The following is a 20,277-nucleotide window of genomic DNA, read 5'->3' on the forward strand; positions in this document are numbered from 1 at the left end:
AGGGCAAGAAAGAGGACCCAGGAAACTACAGGCTGGTCAGCCTTACCTCTATTCCTGGGAAGGTGATGAAGCAGCTAATCCTGGAAACTATTCCCAGGCCCATGAACAACCAAAAGGTGATAGGGAGTAGCCAGCATGGATTGACAAAGGGGAGGTCATGGTCAACCTGCTTGATAAACTTGTACCATGAAATGCCTGGCTTTGTAGATGAGGGGCGAGCAGTGTGTATTGTCTACCTAGACTTTGGTAAGGCTTTTGGCACTGTCTCCCATAAAATCCTCAGAGAAGCTGATGAAGTGTGACCTGGATAAGCAGGCAGTGAGATGGGTTGAAAACTGGCTGAACGGCTGAGCCCAAAGGGTGGTGATCAGTTGCTTGCAGTCTATTTGGAGGCCAGTAACTAGTGGTGTACCCCAGGGGTCAATACCAGGTCTGATCCTGTTCAACATCTTAATTCATGTTTTGGATGATGGGACAGAATATACCTTCAGCAAGTTTGCTGACAACAAAACTGGGAGGAGTGGCTGATACGCTAGAGCATTGTGCTGCCACCCAGAGGGACCTCAACAGGCTTGAGAAATGGGCTGACAGGAATGTCATGCAGTTCAACAAGGGGAAGTGTGAAGTCCTTCACATGGGGAGGAACAACCCCATGCACCAATATATGCAGAGGTCAACCATCTGGAAAGCAGCTTTACAGAAAAGGACTTGGGAGTCCTGGTGGATACCAAGTTGAACATGAGTCAGCAGTGTGCCCTTGCAGCAGAGAAGGCTAATTGTATCCTGGGCTGCATTAGACAAAGTATTGCCAGCGGGTTGAGGGAGGTGATCCCTCCCCTCTACTCAGCAATGGTGAGGCCTCACCTGGAGTGCTGTATCCAGTTCTAGGCTCCCCAGTATGAGACACATGGACGTACTGGAGAGAGTCCAGCAAAGGGCCACAAAGATGGTTAAGGAACTGGAGCATCTCTCGTCTGAGGAAAGGTTGGGAGAGCTGGGACTGTTTGTCTGGGACAAGAGACAGCTCAGAGGGATCTTACCAATGTACATAAATACCTGAAGGGAGGGTGCAAAGAGGACAGAGCCAGCCTCTTTTCAGTGGTGCCCAGTGACAGGACAAGAAGCAAAGGGCACAAACTGAAACACAGGAGGCTCCATATGAACATCAGAAACCCTTGTTTACTGTGAGGGTGACCAAGCCCTGGAGCAGTTTGCCCAGATAGGTTGTGGAGTCTCCCTCCTTGGAGATAGTCATTAAGATGACTGGACATGGACCTGGGGAGCCTGCTCCAGACTACCTTGCTTGGGCAGGGAGGTTGGATGAGATGACCTCCAGAGGTCCCTTCCAAATGCAACCATTCTGTGGTAGGATGATGTTTGTTGGCTAAGCCTGTCAGATGGAAGAAAGCTTCTCCAGAATGTTACACAAGTGCAGTTAAATAAACTTAAGAGTGAAATAGTAGTTATATTCTAGGTTTCAAAGATAGACTGGAAAATCTGAGTTCTCTGGAACTTTTGTTCTACTACTTGTTCTGTATTTGTTGTGATACAGGGTCATGTAATTAGGCAGTGCTAATTGTATGTAGACTTTTTAAATTCAGCTCAAAGGAGGTGTGGTGTTCACACAAATAAGCTACAGTTGTGAAATGACTGAAGCTGCTGGCTGTATCATGCTTGCTTCTTGTGCAGTTTAAAAGCTGTTAAGTTTAATGAGATGGGATAGCAAGGAGATATCTTATTACTTTATGATAAGCTGTTTTTAACACAGCAAAATTTTGGTTCTGTTCCTGCTTGTCGTGCCTTTCTGGTAAAAAGTGGAGAAAGACATTTAAGCAAAAGTTGTTGTGAAATGGGCATCCAGGGAGCATAGGGGCCACAGTTAAAGATCACTTGCTACATCTGACACTTGCAGAACAAGTTGCTTTTAAGTTTGGATGCTTTGCACAAGTGAGGAACAAGGTCCTGGCTGGGAAGCTGGGGCTGTTCTGACTTGAGTTCTTTTGCCAGTGAGCTTATTGTGGCCTTCGGCAAAACTTTGTGTATCCTCTTTTAAAATGTGACTTCTAATATGTTGCCTCTTAGAAGGAAAGGTAGGAAGATAATTTATTTAATATTAGTGGAGGCAATTTTGGAAATACTTTTAGAAATGTGCCAAGAAGAGAAGTGATTAAAATGTATTTTCATCATGGTCTCTGGATGATGCTCAAGAGGCTGCTAATAATGTTGAGAAATAACAGGTTGTTTTATAAGCTGCAAAACCAATGGTTTCCTATGGATTTTTGACCTAAATCCCCTTATACCACCTTGTGCTCCTCATACACGCATTGCTGTGAACGCCCTCTTATCTTCCCATTTGACTGCATCAGTTGCAATGTGTTCCATGCCTGGTTTAGAGCTACCTGCATGCTAAATGCTGTCCCTCTGAATGAATAAAGGGTTGGATTATAACTACCTTCCTCTCAGTGGGGGTACTAATTTGTGTCTGTCTACCTTACCTAGCCACAGATATTTTTTCTTTTTTTTTTTTTTTTTTTTTCTTTTTCCCCACAAAAAGTAGAGGTCTCAAGTATCTGGCTCCTCCAACTCTGTAAAATCAGGTTTGAAATGAGAGAATTGATTCAAAGGCTACTGCAAACGTATGTGGCAAATGACAGATGTACAGACAGCAAGATTGCATAAGCCTTATTCTCATAAGAAATCAGGTTAATAATAGTAAGTGTCCTTTTACCTGAGTTCTATTTTGTGTACTTATTGAGAAAAGAGCTGTGCAGAAGAAAAATACTTTATCATGTAGAGGTCTTTTTATGCTGCATAACTCCTCTTTTCATAGTTACTATTCATACAACTTCCGCTCCTAATCTTGTCTATTTTTTTGTAATTGCAGTGTTTCTGATCTAGCCAAATAGGCTGCCTTCTGTGACTGGGGGACTCTTTTCAGCATCTAAAACCAATTTAGAACAATTTCATTATTGCTGACATTTTACACTCTTTGTTTTCTTGGTCAAACTTACTTGGACTTCTAGTTGGTTAGGACATCAGTTTTTAGTAATACATGTCTATTGTGTTAAGAGTTTTGCACTGTATTTTGTAGCTCGCTGCTCCTGGCTCTGATCCCAATAAAAATGAAGCACAATAAGTATTATGACCTATCTTTTTCAGTATTTAAGATAACACTCCCTGCATTTTATATATGTGTGTGTGTGTATATAAAAATGTGTTCGTATCTCTCTATATATATGTATACACACACATCGTTTATTAAGTGGTTTTGTTCTCATGCTATTTGGATTCTCTATGTTCTGGATTCTCAAATGTAATTCCACATGTTGAGAACAGCTAAGTTGGCTTTAAATTAGTTTCACTGCACTTTTTTAATGCTTATCTAATTTTTACTGAATGAGTGAAATCTGTGTAAAGTAAGGATGGACTCTTTTTGATCAAGCTTGTTGGTAAACTGATTTTCTATGGATGTATTAGAATGAAAATTGTGCAATTAGCAATTTGGCCAGTACAGGCAAGTTAAGAATGGCCCTGCACAAAGTTGTGTCCCAGCATGTTGCGATGATTATATAAAGAACTCATTTTACATTTGTAAATCTTTAATTGATGCCTGTGAGAAGCTTTGTAGCTTCATGTATTTATTTTGCTCAGACAGAAGGATGAAAAAAAGCTCCTACTGTGGGTGGTGCAGTATTTCAGCTGCACATCCTGGATGGGTTGCTTTGGTTGGTAACTTAAAATGTGCTACTAATGAGGAATGCAAGTTTGCATGTTCGAAGATATTTAAAAAATGAATCAATTTATTCAAGTTGCAGCAATTACAGAATTCTCCACTGCTCTTGCCTTATTGGAAGCACATTCAAAATTCAAGAAGGTCTTCATTATTAAAGATATCTTTTTTCCAGACCATTGTGAGAGGAACCTGTCTTTCAACAATGAACTAGAGCATTTACAGTATTTAAAATTCATAAATGCAAAATAAAGTCAAGAAAACAAGTAAATATTTCACTTCCCTGATATAATCAGCCAAACAAAAATGAACAAAACCCCAGATAAATTACTTATCTTCAGAACTGAGTAAATCAAAAGGCTCCATGATATCTGATTGACCTTGCTGCTGTTTTTTTAATTTTGTATTTTATGTGCCATTTATTCCTGTACTACAAAAATGTTGATAGCAAAAATAATGAATTATGGCTAGATGCAAGAGAGGTCTATATTAAATTATACAAGAGCTATTATACAAGTGACAATATGTGTTTTTGCAGCTATGGAGACTTTGATTGGAAAGCAAGAGCATCCTTTTAAATATAGTAAAGATTCTTCTAATTGTTAGTCATCTTTACATAATTTCTGCTGTAGTGCCTTCTGTGTTTCCCAGAGCAACTCCATAGAATGTATGCCAGTGTGTTCTTTAACAGTTTTCTTGATTATGTTACATCTCAGAATTATTGATATTGATGTCATCGATACACAATGTGAGCTACTTGTAGTTGATGAGTAACCTCTTATGTTCTGTTCCATTAAGACGTAGAGCATCTGCATACAATACTGTAATACCTGAAACTTGCAACAGTTTATTCTGACTTAGTTTGCTCTGAGATTTGGATTCTTCATTTGCATTGCTGGCATCTGTTCTTATTTTCCGCTTTGTTACCAGCGGACTATAAGGTGGCTAACAAGACATCAATTTTTGAAAGGTATTCAAGGGAGATCAAAGAACGGCAGATCCCTACGCCTGATGAATGAACTGTGCAGATTAACAGAAACTAGAACAGGGAATAGAATTGTTGAGCACAGATACCCAAGATTTCCCAGTGTATTTTTAATGATGTCATGATGCACAAAGCTATAGAAGATCCCTGAAAGAGTCAACAAGCATGTGAACAAGGGAGATATGGTTATATATGCAATTTTTCAAAAAATGTTTGGCAAGGTTCATCACTAACAGCTGTTGAACTAAGAGGCCATGGGATAGAGGACTGTGTCTCTCTTTGCCTGGAGAAATTGGTTAGGAGGCAGGAAATGGAGAGTACAAGTAAATGGTGCTGGAGGCCCTGGAAGATGTGTGCTGGGGATCCATGCTCTAAATTATACAAATAAATTATTTAGAGTTGGAAAATGGATGAATAGTGGTATGATCAACTTTGCTGCCAACATGGAGATCTGGAGTAGAAAACTGAGGCCAGACTGAGGAATTGCAGAAAAATCTTATGGAACTAAGTGATTATCTCCCCTTTTATTTCTCAGATAAATGTAAGATGATGCATATTGGGGCTGGAGGGGGAGAAATTCCAACTTCATGCTTAATATGAAAAGGTGTGAGGTGACTTATTACCACTTGAGAATGAGAGCTTGTGTTTATAATAGTTCCTTGGAAATGTCACTGTAGTGCTCAATAGCAAACAAAAAGCAGATATGCAGTATTTTAGGAAAGAACAACAAAACAGGCAAGATTCTTATGGTAGTGAGTGGAGCTAAGGTGCCTCTGCATCTTGCATGCTTCATGTAATTCTAGTCTCACAGCTTCAAAAAGATACAGTAAAACTGGCAGAGGTGCACGAATAAGCTGATGAAGATGATTAGATTGCCTGAAAAGGCAAGACTGGAAGATGGCAAAACTGGAAGAAAGGAACTGCTTTCTGCTGGCTGATGTGTAGTCCTGGTTGTTTACAGAGATGATCTGGGAGGTTCTAGTTTTCTGAACACCACAAGACCAGTCAAACCTGTGACTACCATGGTTTCTCTTGAAACCATGAGGACGCTCAAGGTCAAAAATACTGATTCACCCTCTTGGAAAAAAAGCATTTGGCTTTCTTGTACAAATTTGAGCAGTTGGTTTACTACTCTAAGCTCTCCAAGTTTAGGCCCTTTACATCTACTGTTCCAGTTATCACCAGTCTGAAGTATTTTCCCTTTAGTTCCATTGGGTGTCTTAGACTTCAGGTATTTCATGCCAACAAAAAAGGACAAACTTTGCATTTTGCATACATTTGACAAACAGTTTTGTTTTAGTAGAGGATTTGTTACCGGGTTCATCAGTAAAAGAAGAAAACCCAACTTTCTGTGTGTGCTAGGAACATGTTCCAAACAGACTTTTTCAGTGGCAATGTTCAGGAACACATGACAGAGGCATAGATTTGATGCCTGAAATAATTTCTCTTTAGGTAGAGATTTGTAGCTCCCAGAAGAATAAAATAATCTGTATAAGTTTTCTAAGTTTCTTAAAAAATCTGAGTATACAAGGAAAAAAATCATTCTTTAATTTAACCTCCAAAAAGTATTCTCTGCAGACAGTAGGAAAGTGGTTATTAATTTTTAATCTGCCAGTTGAGCAGTAATCTTGTCTAGCAAGTCCTTGGTTAATTTTAAAATGGAATTTGAAGGTGGTTTATATAAATCTCTTAAAATCATAGCCTTAACCAGAATAGGCTCCTTTGAAAGCAAAACCTATTTGATGTCTCTTACACACATTCCTGATGAATGGCAAGAAGAGGATAGGTTTCCCATTTCTAGGCACAGCCAGCAAGTACTGTAATTTGCCAGTAAATTGGTTCTTTTCCTTATTTCTCAGGACTCTTATTTTCTGTTTGCTATGTGTCTGCCCTTTTTTGAGGAGTGGAAAGGGGCTTTTGAAACAATCTGTGGTTTGAATTATTGTTTCTAACATGCTGCTGTAGTGATAGACGTCCCTTACAGTGATTGAAAAGAGACTTTTGTAAGTGACTGAAAGTCACTTTTACTGTAACAATTATGAGTTTGTCAAAGACATAATTACCACTCTGTATAAAAAACTGATTTCCTAGTGACTATAGAGGATCAGATCCCATGAACATATTCTGAAGTCAGTAAAGAATCTGGATAACGGTGTACCTGCAAAAAGTACACCATTGAGACATGCCCTGCTTCTTGGCATTCTAGCTGTCTTGCAGCAGAGTCCAAATTCGTCTTTTTGTAGAATTATCAACCTGTATGTGCAACAGCATCTTGCTGACTGTTGTATATTGTGCATCCCATAATAAACATTTTTGAGACTGGTATTCAGTGGACCTAGCCCCATGAATGATTTTGCCTTCAAAAGCAAGATCAGTCATCTGGCATTAATAGTGTAAGTAAAAAGTCCATCACTAAAACCATTTGTTCTCTGTTGGACAGACTGCAAGATCTTTATATGATATACCATCAAGCTCCAAGCACTTACTTTGGCAAACTGCTATCAGGTACGGAAATTTCAGCTATGGAAATATACCCCTCGCCTTTTTCACAATTATTGATCCATGCCTGGACCAGCTTGTTATTTCCACTCTACTTGAGCTTAAGATGCCTGTGTCATGGGTTCTTTAAGGGTTGGGGGTTTTTTTGTTGTTTTGGGGGTTTTTTTAAAGCATTTTTGCCTTCTTTCTATTGTCATTAGTGCTGATGTTCCAGTCAGTGTTTGAAACTTCCTTCTCCTCCTGAAGACAGGGGTTTTTTTGAATAAAAGCCTATCTATACCTGCAGCTATTCTTCAGCATTTCCAGCTTTCACTATGCAAATGCTGTCTGGCATAACCATAGAGATAATCTTGTTTTTCAGATCAGTTCACACTGCTTGTACTTCCTGAGCCAAAGTTACATCCTCTGTTAAATTTTTAGCTGGTAGAGGTATCTGTCTTCTCCTGTCTCTCAAAAGTTTCTGCGTGCACAACTGCTTCCAATAGTATAGATGTTGTATCTATAGTATATCACTCTACCAATTCTGGCAGTAACAGAAATCTCCATGTTGTTACAAGATCTTGGCATATCATCCTTACAAAAGTTACTGTATACAAGTCTCATTTGTATGTAATGTGCAGTTATCTGCTAACATGATATCATGAAGTCTGCTCACTTTGTGGTAACGAACTGTGTGCCAGAGTAATGTTCAGTGTTCATCTGGAAAAAATCAGTTGACTAGTTAGTGTAATAAAATCAGAAGATTCTCGGTGAGTTATAACACCATATTCTTTGTACATTGCTTGGGGGAGGCAGAGGGGACAGGACAGACACGTTTGTGTTTATCAAAGTAGCTTAGTCTCCTCAAAATATGATTTTCTGTCTCAGAACCTTAGATGATGCAGTCAACTATGCCTTAGTCACTTGTGTTCTACAGAATTTCTGGTCTCAGTGTATTCTTAAATTACTTCTGCATTAATTCTTTTACAGTTTCTATTAACTCCTTTACAGTTTCTATCTTAACGAAATTTTATCTTAGGATAAATTTTATCTTATGATCTTATGGATATAGAAACATCTTACATTGTGATGTATTCTGTTTTAGCCCTTTGTAATTTCCATAATTTTCTTGGGTTTCCGTAGAACTAAATAGTCTGGAAAAAAAAAATATCTGTGCCTTCCCCCCCAGAAAAATAGCAAATTGGGACAGTGAAATATTCCACAATTAACATTCTGCCGTGAGGGAAAAAGTTGTTGTTGTTCTTTTGGACTTAGCTAGTTTTGATCTATACTGGTATTTGCCTACACTTTGAGATTTTTACAAAGCTAAAATGTCAAAGGTCATTTGATTCTCCTTCATGAAATATTTGATGCATCCATTTACATGTGGATGTGGCGCCTGGGGACATGGTTTAGTGGGGGACTTGGCAGTGTTAGGTTTACGGTTGGACTCAGTCTTAAAGGTCTTTTCCAACCTAAATGATTCTGTGATTCTGTATATTTGAATTCAAAGGTCTCAGGAACCCAGTTTCCCTTATGTGGAAGCAGGCTGGTTAGATCTGCCGTGTCATGGTTACCTGTGGAAGAATGGTTAAGTGAAAAAGGACACAGCTTAATTGATGTGAGCAATCCAGCCTTTGATGGGGCCTGGGAGCCAGAGATCAAGGTGAAATTCCCTTGAGAACAGCAGAAGGAGTACTTGGTAAAACAAGATAAGCGGGACTAAGTCTGGGAAAGTGCTGATAAACCCCCCTTTGTGAACAGTGCATGAACGGCAACTTTGTACCAATCATATAATTGTTTTAAGCGCGTGGACAAGTATAGTTATCCAATAGAATAGTCGCTGTTAGCGCGTGCTTTGCTTAGCTTCTATATAAACCTGTTAAGTAATCTGAATAAACGAGAATGACCATACTCATATTGAGATTCATCGTTACTCCGGGTCCGTCTCCCACTCCGACAGTTACCTTGCTGTTTAGACATCCATTTGTTATCAAACTCACATAGAATTCACTGGTCAGTAATTTTTTAGTTTCATCCTCTAGTGCCTTCTAAAACTATAGGTCTGTGTTTTCCCAGGTAGAGTTTTTAGGATTTAAAGGTGGACTGGCAAGCTGTGAGTTAGAGCAGGACCCTTCATGGAGGCCTTGACTGTCCTGTTCTGACTGGGGAAAGCCCTAAGTCCACCCTGACTGGATAAAGCCTTAAGTAGCCCTGTCTGATCCCATAACTGATCCTGCTTGGAGCAGGAGGTTGAACTAAAGACATCCTGAGGTCCCTTCCCACCTGAATGATTCTATGATACTCGATTTTATGATTCTCAATTCTATGTTCTTAAGTTAATCAACAATTTTATATAAAAATGTGTAGGTTGATTCTGGATAACATTAGTAAGAGGACTCAGAGGAACTTCTACACTGCCTGTGATCAGGCTTTTGCTGCATTTGTCATGCTGCAGTTTTCTTACCTGTCAAGAGAGGATCACTCTACCTGAGTCATCTTGAGGTTCTAATAGCTATTAATTGGTCAATTTGATAAGTGCTTTGTAAACACTAAGGAATTTGTGAATGCTAATGAAGTGGCTTTTCTCTCCTCTTTTAGTATAATATTTGCATCTTCTTTTTTGTACATTACAGGTTCATGACACTAAAAGAAACTATACAGTATTACTGCCTCATCAGGTGTCAGAATCTTTTAGTGCAAATACCAAAAACAACATGTGAGCTGACTTTGAATGACAAGCAGTAGGAATGGGACCTCTGGCATCCTGGGAGGGACATCTCTGTCTAGGTTGATGTCAGTTTAACACAGGAGTGCTTCCCAGCTTCTGGGCCTGTGCATATACCTTTGCTGTGGTTCTAATGTATTGTCTGGGCATGAGTTAAGTGAGCCATGGGAAATTTGGAGGGAGTTTATGTTCAAAGGAATTACAGCCATGTAGGTTGGACAGGGATCTCTTGGTGGTTGTAGGGAGACAGGGACTTCGTTTTGCATGTCTCAGCAGGTAGTTTAGATGCAGTTTGAAAGATTTGGGATTACCGGATGCTGACTTCCAGTAAATCCTGAACTTGGTAAGAAGAGAGCAGCTTCTATGCGAGGTAGTGCTGGTAAGGCAACTGGCTGCACCTCACTTATTAGCCAGCATCTGCTTGTTCCCTCCTGTTTTCTGTGAGTATGGTGACATATTAAAATAAGAAAATGACAGTCTTGTAAATTGTACTGATATAATCAGTTTCTTAAAGAGTTAGTATTGGTCTGTTAGTTACATTAGCATAGTTTTTCCTCTTGGCTTTTCTCAAACTTGTGGAGATCATGATTTAAGTCCTATACGTTTTCTTGGAGTTTTTGTTTATATTAACAATATTTTAATACCACTTTTAAGATGCAATATAAAAATAAAATATGTATAACATTGTGGGATACAGCCACATGGCTGTTGTTCTAGAACAGGTTTGTTCCTAACTGTTCTTGTGTCTGAGGTATTGTCTTTTAGAATCTGATTTCTTCCTGTTACTTGCTTTGATCTGTTTAGGTAACTAATATTTGATTTAAACTGCATTTGCTTTGCAGTTTGGTCGCTGTTGAATTTCTGCTGTATGCAAACAAGGAAGGCATTTTAAAAGTTTTAGCAAATCCATAAAAGCAGTGCTTAAGTGGCTGATGTGCACAACTAATATTTGTGGGTCAGCAAGACCTTTTGTTTTTTAGATGTAGTTTGCTACAGTAGTTGAGAATGTTTTGTGGAGCAAATATTAATAATTTTATACTGCTTTGTTCATTATACTTTCTAAAGAGCAAAGCTTTTGGCATTTCTTTTGATAGAAGCTGTATGACAGTATATCTTTGTCAAGTAGGTGTTGCTAATAAAATTATTATGCCTTCTGCAAAATTGTTTAGTTGTACTTAGATGCACCAGTGTAAATAAATCCCTTTTATGCTTCAGATATTGGTAGGTGTGTTTTTTCTTTTGGTTAGTGTCTTAGACATTAGCCAGTGCTTTTCACCAGTTCCTTATTGCAGAGCATTAGGGTCTATAGCTCAAGTCAAATAGACTTGAAGTTGTTTCCAAATTTATTCATGCTGTATAATATGATTTCTGTAACAGACAGAAATAGTGGCAAAGTAATTATCAGTATGCTGGGATGACTGTGAAAGATGAAGTCTCAAATAAGGAGTAAAATATTGTATTTGTACAAAGTAGTTTTATAATGTAAACAAATCCTATTTTTTCAATCTCTTAGATGATGAAGCATGCCTGGGACAATTATAGGCAATATGGATGGGGACATAATGAGCTCAAACCAATTGCCCGGAAAGGACATTCCACCAACATATTTGGTAGGCTATATTTTCTGGTTTGTTTCATTTTAGTTTTTTTTAAATATTTCTGTCCATGCTATCCTCTTTGAAAGTCTACCCAAACTTCCTAGCAAATTCTGTTTTAATATAAATCTTTTGATGTGCGGATGACAGAAGTGTATTGATGATTTCAATGGTAATTCAATGAATTACTTTACTAAACTATCTTTTTGGGAGTAATATGTTGTTGTTGTTGCAAAAGCTAAGCTGTGTCTGTGTGCACTGTTACTTTGTGTATGCATATATATATGCATATATATATGTAAAAGTTACAATGCATTGATGATATTTTGGGGTGAAATGAATATAATTTTTTAAAAAAAAAACCAACCTCATCTTGTCTAGGTCTGTTTAATTCCATGATAATGTGATACAAGACAAAATGCACATGCAAGATGCCGAAAAACTGCTAGTACCAAGATGAAATTTAAAGTAGCTTCTAAAAAAAGATCTGGATAAGGTGAAAGTGACATTGTTACTTGATATGTGACTTGTGGATCCTGAACCTGTAAACTTGAATGAAAGAAAAAAAACAACATTCAAAATACAGGAGTTTGAGGGTAGGGGCAATTTTGAAGAAATCAAAGGGACGGAGTGAGAATAGTTGAGCAATGGAGTGTGAACATGAGTGTCACAAATGCCATTGAGAATAGTATGAAAAATGAGGAAGGTAAAGATGAAGACGTTTAATATCCTTGTGTTTTGTACATGTAATGAGATTAGATGGCTTTTCTTCCTTAAAATATCAATGATCTACAGCAATACTGCTTTTTTTGGTGTAAATGCAGTGGGATAGAGTAAGTAGAATAGTGATCAGAAAGTGACAAGCATTTTATTGGTACTCGAACCAGGAAAGAATCCATTTTTTGTCCCTAGTTCTGTAGGACTGATGGTTCAAAAAACCTGGTTGTACTGTTGAGGACGGAGCCCTGGAGGGCTCTGTAGGTCCATCCTCTGGTATAGCAAAACACATAACCTTAACCACTAACATCAAGGTTAAGCCTGGATTGGTCCAGAATGCACAGCACCTAAGAGGACTGAGCCATGAAGTTCATGCATTCATTTTGAAACGTACACAGGAGAGCTGCTCTAAGACGGGGTAGGGTTTTTCGAATTCTGTTCATGGTTTCATACTGTGTTCGCCCACTCTCTGGTATCTGAGGAAGGTACAGATTTATCATAACCACTTTTTACATCAAGAATGAGTGTGAATATACTGTGTATACCTTAAGTGTGTTAGTATTGGTTATAATAGTTTGCTTGAAATCAAGATTTTATTGGCTTTTATTGTAAGGCAATTGGCTAATGACTTTGTGTGAGGTTGGTTCTCATTGTAACTGGTATTTGTTTTTTTGTTTTATCTTGCTTTAAACCTTGAATTTGTTTCTTGTGGGTGATAGAAATACAGATTAGGATTTTTTAAGTGTCTGGTTTTCTGTGTTTAGTGCCTCAACTCAGAATAAATTATTTTGACTTAAGTCAAAATTTGGTTAGCCTTTTGTTTTCATTCGTAGGGAAAAAGTAAACTCCCAGAGGAAACTCATTCCAAAAGAAGAGCCAAAGGACTTGTTTCAAAAGTATTGTAATGCTTAAAGGGATTTTTCATTTTTTGCTCTGTCCCTTCCCCCGATCTCCTTAAATTTTATCTTGAAACCATTCTTATATCTTGCCAAATAAACAAGTGATTTTCTTTATATCCAAACAGTTTTTCATCAAATTTATTTGCATGATGAACTTCAACCTTAAATAAGTGCTGGACATGGAGAAGGGAGGAGAACTTAACTAGGCACACTGCTCCTTTCCCCTGCTCCCAGCAATGGAAGGAGAGCCTCTGAGTTAAATTTTCTGTGATACTTACAAACAAACAAACAAAACCAAAAAAAGCCCACAAATGAATTCCCTCCCCGCAAACCTGTAGTGAGTAGAAGCCTATTTAAATCCATAGGAGAATAATTTCAGCTTCTCTACAAGTCCTGTCTGCAATAAGGACTGTTCACCTTCACTGCAAGCAAACCCCTTGGAGCCTAACGTTGATGGCTTTTGGTCATGCACTGGAACCTGGTTTCTTAAACTTCAGTATGGTGTGAAGGCTGATACTTGTTTCACTTCTTCATATTCCATTATAAAGATAATGACTAGGTCAGGTGGAGTTGTCTGAGGGGTGATGGGGGGAAGATGAGCAAGTTAGCATGCTCAGGAGAGAAAAGCATCTGGACTGGATGAGGAGTTTGAAGAGTGAAATGAAAGAGACTAAGATGCAGCCAGCACTGAGCATAGTGCAAGGAGAGTGTGTGAGGCTGAAGGGAAGACCCGAGCAACAGGCTTCTGCCATGACAGACAGAAGAACATTTCTTAGGTTCCCAGAGAGTATTGTGTAGTATTCCTAGATAATTTTTTTGCTACCTTGTACACTGGCACTGCTTCCGTTTCTACTCGAAAAATCTCTTCTGAAGCTTCCTGTGATTTAGTTGTATGTTATCTCTAATTCATGGCTTTTCTTTATATTTTTTCCAGCTGATGAAGTTGGGTCTTACAGTAAAAACCTTTGTGAAAATGTTCACCTGTAGGATCATGTAGTCTTTGCTGTTGAATTTACATGCCATTCTGTTGCTTAATTTGCCAGGTATCATTTTACACCAGCCTTGGTTTGTAACCCAGACTATCTATGAAGTGAGGTTTTTTTATTTACATGGCAGGAAAATGTTTTTCTAATGTTTGTTTTTAATGTGACTGACACAATATTTTTGAAGCAATTTTGAATTGTAGTCTAACTCTGGTCTTTTATTTTCTCTCCATTCCTCCTCTGCTTACTTCTAACATGTCTCCTAATGAGTCTGGAGGACTTCTACTTTTTTTTTTCTCCTTGCAATGCTTATTCTTTGGAGTTTTGGCATTGCTGTCTGAAAAAAATTGCAGGCTTCCTCCACATTCAAGTTTCTCATCCTCTTATGCCAGCTAACTCTAGCAGTTGATTCCCTAAGTGTTTGTCCTTTTAAAATCCAGATGCTATTTTGTGCCATTTAATTTTTAGCCATATCATGTTATGATAGCTCTGTTTGAGGCTATTTCATATGAAAAACTTTTCTGAAATGTATAGTCTTCAGTATATACCAAGTCTAAAATAGAATCAGCTATTGTTGATTTGGTGGGTCGTTGATGGGAAGGGGAGAAAAAAATTGGTCCTTTTACTGAGGACTGTCTAGGCTGTATTGTTAGTGCTAGTACTTTACCAATCTCTATTACCCGTAATGACACCATTCCCAGCAGTATTTGCCTTTATAGTAGCATTACATAATTCTTTTTGAAATCTGATGCTATTTTTAATAAAAAGCTGCTCAGCAAAACCTGGTTTTATTCATCTCAAAGACGATTTGACCCAAACTATTTTCTGCCATTACTGTGCTCTGTTGTACTTCCATTTCAATTCGTAGCATGTCTGTGAGATTCAGCAAGGAGATGGCATTGCTGTTTGGCACTGCAACCCTTTGCATGAATCTTTGGGAAATCAGGTTTCCTGATAACTCTCAAGTGAGGTAAATGCAATTCAACTTAAAAGGCAAATAAGCTAGTAATCTTCCCTGTTGGACTCCCTTTTCCCTCCTGAAGCAGTGTATATATCTCTATCTATGCCAAGAGTAACATCAGTGTTCCCAGCATCGCAAGATCTAGTGCAGGGTTCAGGCTGGGGTCAGAGAAGGGGAGAGGAGGTGGCCTGCTCTTCTCTCATAAATCTTAGTTTTAAGTCCTTTACAAAATAAGGAAAGGTGATAACCTGTAAAGCAAGATGCTCTGTGCCTCACTGAAACATGCCAGCAAGAACATTTGTGGGCTGTCCCAATTATTAGTTTGACTTCAGTAACAAAACCTGCTAGGGTTGCTTTAGTTGACCTGCAACTAGAAACTCTTGCCAGTCTTTTTGAGATGTTTGACCTGGTGACTGTAAATTGTAAAGCACAACCTCCTAAAAGTGTTGCCTATCAAACTGTGGAGTCAGTAGTTAAAATTGAATAGTACCTCTTCAACAGCTGGGTCACAGCATTAGTAGTATGGTGCTGGTTTGGGAAAGTATAGCTGGGAATTGGTGGGCTTTTAAAGATGTTTAAATTTAGATGATGTATGAAGTGAACCTTTAAGTTCTGTGTTGGTGAAACAGGGTGATAACTTGCTCCTATTTTTGTGAAAGTTGCTTGTTTTTGAAAGGGCTGATAATCTGAAGATTTGTTATTTATTCCTACCCTATAAGATAAAATAGTGTTAAAGGCAAGGAGAAAGTATAGCAGAGAGATGTAGCTTCCCTTTCCAGTTTAATTTTTTATTTGCAGCTCTGCTGGTGGTTGTAGCAGCTAAGCTAAAAAAAAAAAAGGTTACTTTTTTTGTTAAGAGCTGCTTAAATTGCTAGAATAATTTGATGACAGCCACAGGGCGTTATTGCAGAGGTAGGGTTGTATGGGCTCTGGGTCAAGTTCTCATTAGAACACAAAGGCTGAAGAGAGAAGGCCGATGGAAAATGATGCATGTAAGATAATGAGCAAGCATGACAAACACTGAGCTTACTTCAGAAGTTTACTGGGTTTACTGAAAACCAGAGTAGTTGATTGTATTGTAGGATTCTCTTGCTGTAATGAAATCTGATTGGATTTGCTTTTGAGGATCAGAGTAACCATCTGAAATGTGCTGTTTAAGGAATATTTGTCCCTGCATTTGTTTGGTGACCCCTAGGTGAACATCTTATGGAAACACCATTAAAATCACTAAGTCCAGATATGCTTCAGAGTTTTAAACTGTGTATTTGTGGCATCTTTTACTTCAATATCTTAACTAATTACTGTAGCACAAGCTTTGAGGAAGCTTTATTGTGAGTTAAATTGAGCAGTTTGTACTAGTGGGTTTGTATCAGTCTTTATTCTTTATTTTTCTAAAACAATGTTTATTTGAGAGCTTGAATGACTTTAAGAAAAAAAAATAAAGAGAAAAAAAGACCACAGGCTTGGGCAACTGAGAACATTGTCCTCAGCAAAACTAAAAAGCATGGGCACTCATCTTACCTGATGCTTTCTGAAATGAAGAGTTCTGAAATTTGTGGGGTTTTTTTTGATGTTAACTATCTAAGAATAAAGTGAAGATGTGCAGTTTGTCGGGTAATAAGTACATGACAAAGTAATGGTACAAACTGTTGCTAAACTGTAAGCTTCCCCTATTAGTAGCAGTGCATCTCTAAACCTTGCATTTGGACATATTCTGTCTAGAGATGAGCTGCATTACATGAAGATGACCTGATAATGTATACACACATAAACAGATACATGTCTGGATATGTTTTCAAGGGTGTGAAAAGATCTTTCCTAAGCCATAATGATGTGGAGTTTTTAGGTTGTAAATGCTTGCATATAGACATGCCCATTCTCATGCACAAAGATTTAATTAAACTATTACTTTGTATTTTGTCACACTAGAACTGTCTCATGCATCTGATAGTGCTTCCATGCCCTTCTCGTTCTCTTTTCTCACATGCCATGCAAATGGTCAATTTAATCTGTGATGTCTGCAGGCTCTGTCTTGGGATGTTATATTCTGGGAGGAAGAGAAAACTGTCAATGAAGTCACATTGTGGTTACGTTTATTACCGAGTAGAGCCTCAAGGCTGCAATGCAGTGCTATATCTCTTCTCTAACACATGACCAAATACAGCTGTTGTCTCTTTTTATGAAGGATTTTTGTCTGGCATGTTCAGTCTCATATAACATAATGTACTGCTACTTCATACATATGGAAAAAAAATTTGAGGTTAATGTGGGTTAATGAGCAAGATGTGTCCAAGGGAACAACTCAAGGATTCAGTTGGAGAAGCTAGTGAACTGATTTTTTTTTTTTAACTTGCCAGTGGACTACTTGGTTTCTACCACCTTGTTGAGTGTATCCTGTTGCCTGGCTTGTTGCACAGCCTGTATCAGCCTTTTGCTACCAGCACTGCTGATAAACCCTCATGACCTGGGAGAAGGTTGCTGAGCCAACTGCCCACTGCTGCAGCGTGGGAAGCTCTTGCTGCAGAACTCTGTGTTGCTAAGCAATGGAGATCTGTCAGTGCATTTCACCCTCGTGCCGGAGAGCAGGAGAAGCGATGCTCCCAAGCTCTGTGGAGAAAATGGCGTTCATCAGACTGCAAGGGCATGAGGCTGTTGGGAGAAGGAGCTGAGTCAGGCAAAGGAGTCTGTTTTTCAAATACCTTTGGCAAGTATGGTATAGCTTGGGAGACTAATGCGATTTCTTTGTCCAGTTTGTGGTCTAGAAAACAAGAGGGGGAATATTTCTTGTAAGCACTACAAGAAAATGCTTTAGGAGATGTTTTTTTAAATTATTCTGGGAAATATTCATTAATTTCTTAGACATTTTTGTTATTGTAACAATTATTGGGCTGCCTGAGCTCCTCTGACACTACCATCTGCTGTCACTTGATTAGTTGTCACTTACTTTTGAAGTTCACATAATTGAGTATCAAGGGTGTCAAGTTTCATGGGCCTTTTGTTTTTCTGGGGTTTTTTAGCTGCCAAACAACCTGCAAATTTATAAACATTATGGAGACAAACACTTCTACTGGGAAGAAACTAGATGATATACCCTAAAGTAAAGACCGAAGAGTGACCTTTTGAAAATATGGCTAAAAACTTCTGGTGTCTTCTCATTGTAAAATCCTAATGAAGGGACAGACAGGAGAAACAACTTCTGCTCAGCATTCTTTTTCTGTGCATGTTTTCAGCCTCTGAATCCATGTGGAGGATAAATGAAAACAAAAAAGGAATATGAGGTATATATGTAAACAAATATGTTCTTGTCGTCTTGTTGTTTTGATGAAAAAAAATACTTGGTGAGCAGTAGTTTTTATCTTAACTGTATGTGCACAAGTAATCTACCCATCATTGCCTTTTTCTGTGGCAAATGAAAGGGGAAAGAAAATCCATTCATGCTAACTAGTAAAGAGGTAATTTCATGGTACAAATTTCAGCCCAATCTCTGTATTTCAGGTTCTGTTCAATTTTAAAGTAAATTAAACTGGCCTTAGGACAGGTCTATGCATCTGTGTCCTCTGCAAAATCAGTAATGAGTGACTATGCTGAGACAATGTTGACTATATGTACATTGAATGTGTATTTTTTTTGGCCAGTAAGAAATTTTGGAAAGATAAGATTTTAAGAAAAAAACATAACACTGAAGAGTTGCTGGCCACATCTGGAATTAGAACAGTGTTCTGATAACACGAGAAAAATACCTTCAGGCTGGACAAAAGATCAAACATGATCATTACTCATCCTCCAAAAATTGCTCATGGCAGGTATCTATGGAAGAAATATAAGAGCAGGAAAAGCCCGTAGTAAGTGAGCATTTCTCAGAGTACTTTTCAGGCTTACAAAAGTTTGTGCAGTGTTAGTGCTTCTGTGGTCAGAGGCAGCAAGTTTTATTTAATCACTTTTAGTTTATTTTTCAGTGATTTTGTCCAATCTGCTTTTGAGTCTGTGCAAACTTAAGAGCATACGCCATTATGAGTGGTTCCATAGTTTGATTCCATAGTCAGTAGAAGACTTCTTAGTTTTGAAGTCTGCTCGCTGTCCTAGGTGACTAGTTTTGGTATTGGAAAAAAACAACCCATTATTCATCTCTTCCTTGCCATTCATGAGTCTGTAGAACTGCATATGCCCTCAGTTGTGTGCCTGTCTTACATGGAGAGTCTTGGTCTGTTAAGTAATTTCTCATACATACTTTTTTTTCATACCCTATACATTATCTCCTTTGTGTCTTTTCAAGTTCCTTTTTTTTTTTCTTTTTTTGAGAGGAAGACTAAACCTTTGTTCTGTTTTCTGTTTTGTTCACTGTTCCTTTCCTAATAATTGTATTTTGTATCTTTTAGGCTCCTTTATGGAGTCTAGAAACTCACTATAGGGTGGCTTTTCTGCAGTAGCATTCCTTTTCAAAATCCTCATCCACTGTGTGGTATTTCTGGATTATTTGTAAATATGATCATTTATAAGTATTTCCAAATGATTTTATAAATAAGCATGTGCCCAAGCATTCATCTCTGTAGGATCCTACTGGTGGTTTCCTCCCACGATGATAACTGGTTGTTTACACTTATCCCGTTTCCTATCTTTTAAACAATTATTCATCTGCATGAGAACAATTTTTTCTTATCCTTTGGCAGGTTAGTTTTAAGAGCCTTTATTAAGGGTTGTTCTTACATACCTTCTGTATATATTCTCTGTCCATATGCAAGTTGACTTCTTAAAAAGACTGTAACATTGATGCTAAGATAAGACTTCCCCTTACAAAATATCTGACTTTTCCTCAGTTCACCTAATTTAAAGCTGTCCTCTGATGCTGCTAATTGGGCAAATAGTGTTTTGTAAATGCTATTTTGCTTCACTGCAATAGACATGGTGTTTATTCAGAATATGGTTGTTCTCTAAAACTTGCAAATGTGCGCAGGCAGGAGGCAATCTGGCTGTGCATTCCCTCTTAACTGTTTTACAGTACTGGTGCCATAGATAAGGACAACTGTGGTTAGCTAAGAATATTTTTTGAATGTTATTGCTGTTTCATCAAACTGTCACAAGTGTGCCTATGCTTATCAGGAAGATTTACCATGGGCAGCTGTTGTCTTCTGTTCTTTTTAATAATACAGTATTCCTACTGAATTCTTCTCACCCAGTTTGTATTAGCTCATGTACAACACTTA

The 20,277-nt window shown here is 38.2% G+C and overlaps 1 protein-coding gene across 8 annotated transcripts in view; it reads left to right on the forward strand.

Annotated features, from left to right (window-relative positions):
* MAN1A2 (mannosidase alpha class 1A member 2) overlaps positions 1-20,277 on the forward strand; it is a 158,481-nt gene that overhangs the window by 35,547 nt on the left and 102,657 nt on the right. For all 8 annotated transcript variants that reach the window (XR_012777073.1, XR_012777076.1, XM_075511580.1 and 5 more), the window contains exon 3: positions 11,435-11,531. Coding sequence is in view for 6 of the 8 variants with exons in the window: in XM_075511580.1 (XP_075367695.1) it covers positions 11,435-11,531 (97 nt within the window). In the remaining 2 variants the exon portion in view is untranslated. The remainder of the gene's footprint in view (positions 1-11,434; positions 11,532-20,277) is intronic.

Source organism: Mycteria americana, chromosome 1, assembly GCF_035582795.1.
Source record: "Mycteria americana isolate JAX WOST 10 ecotype Jacksonville Zoo and Gardens chromosome 1, USCA_MyAme_1.0, whole genome shotgun sequence".
Taxonomy (NCBI): Eukaryota; Metazoa; Chordata; class Aves; order Ciconiiformes; family Ciconiidae; genus Mycteria; species Mycteria americana.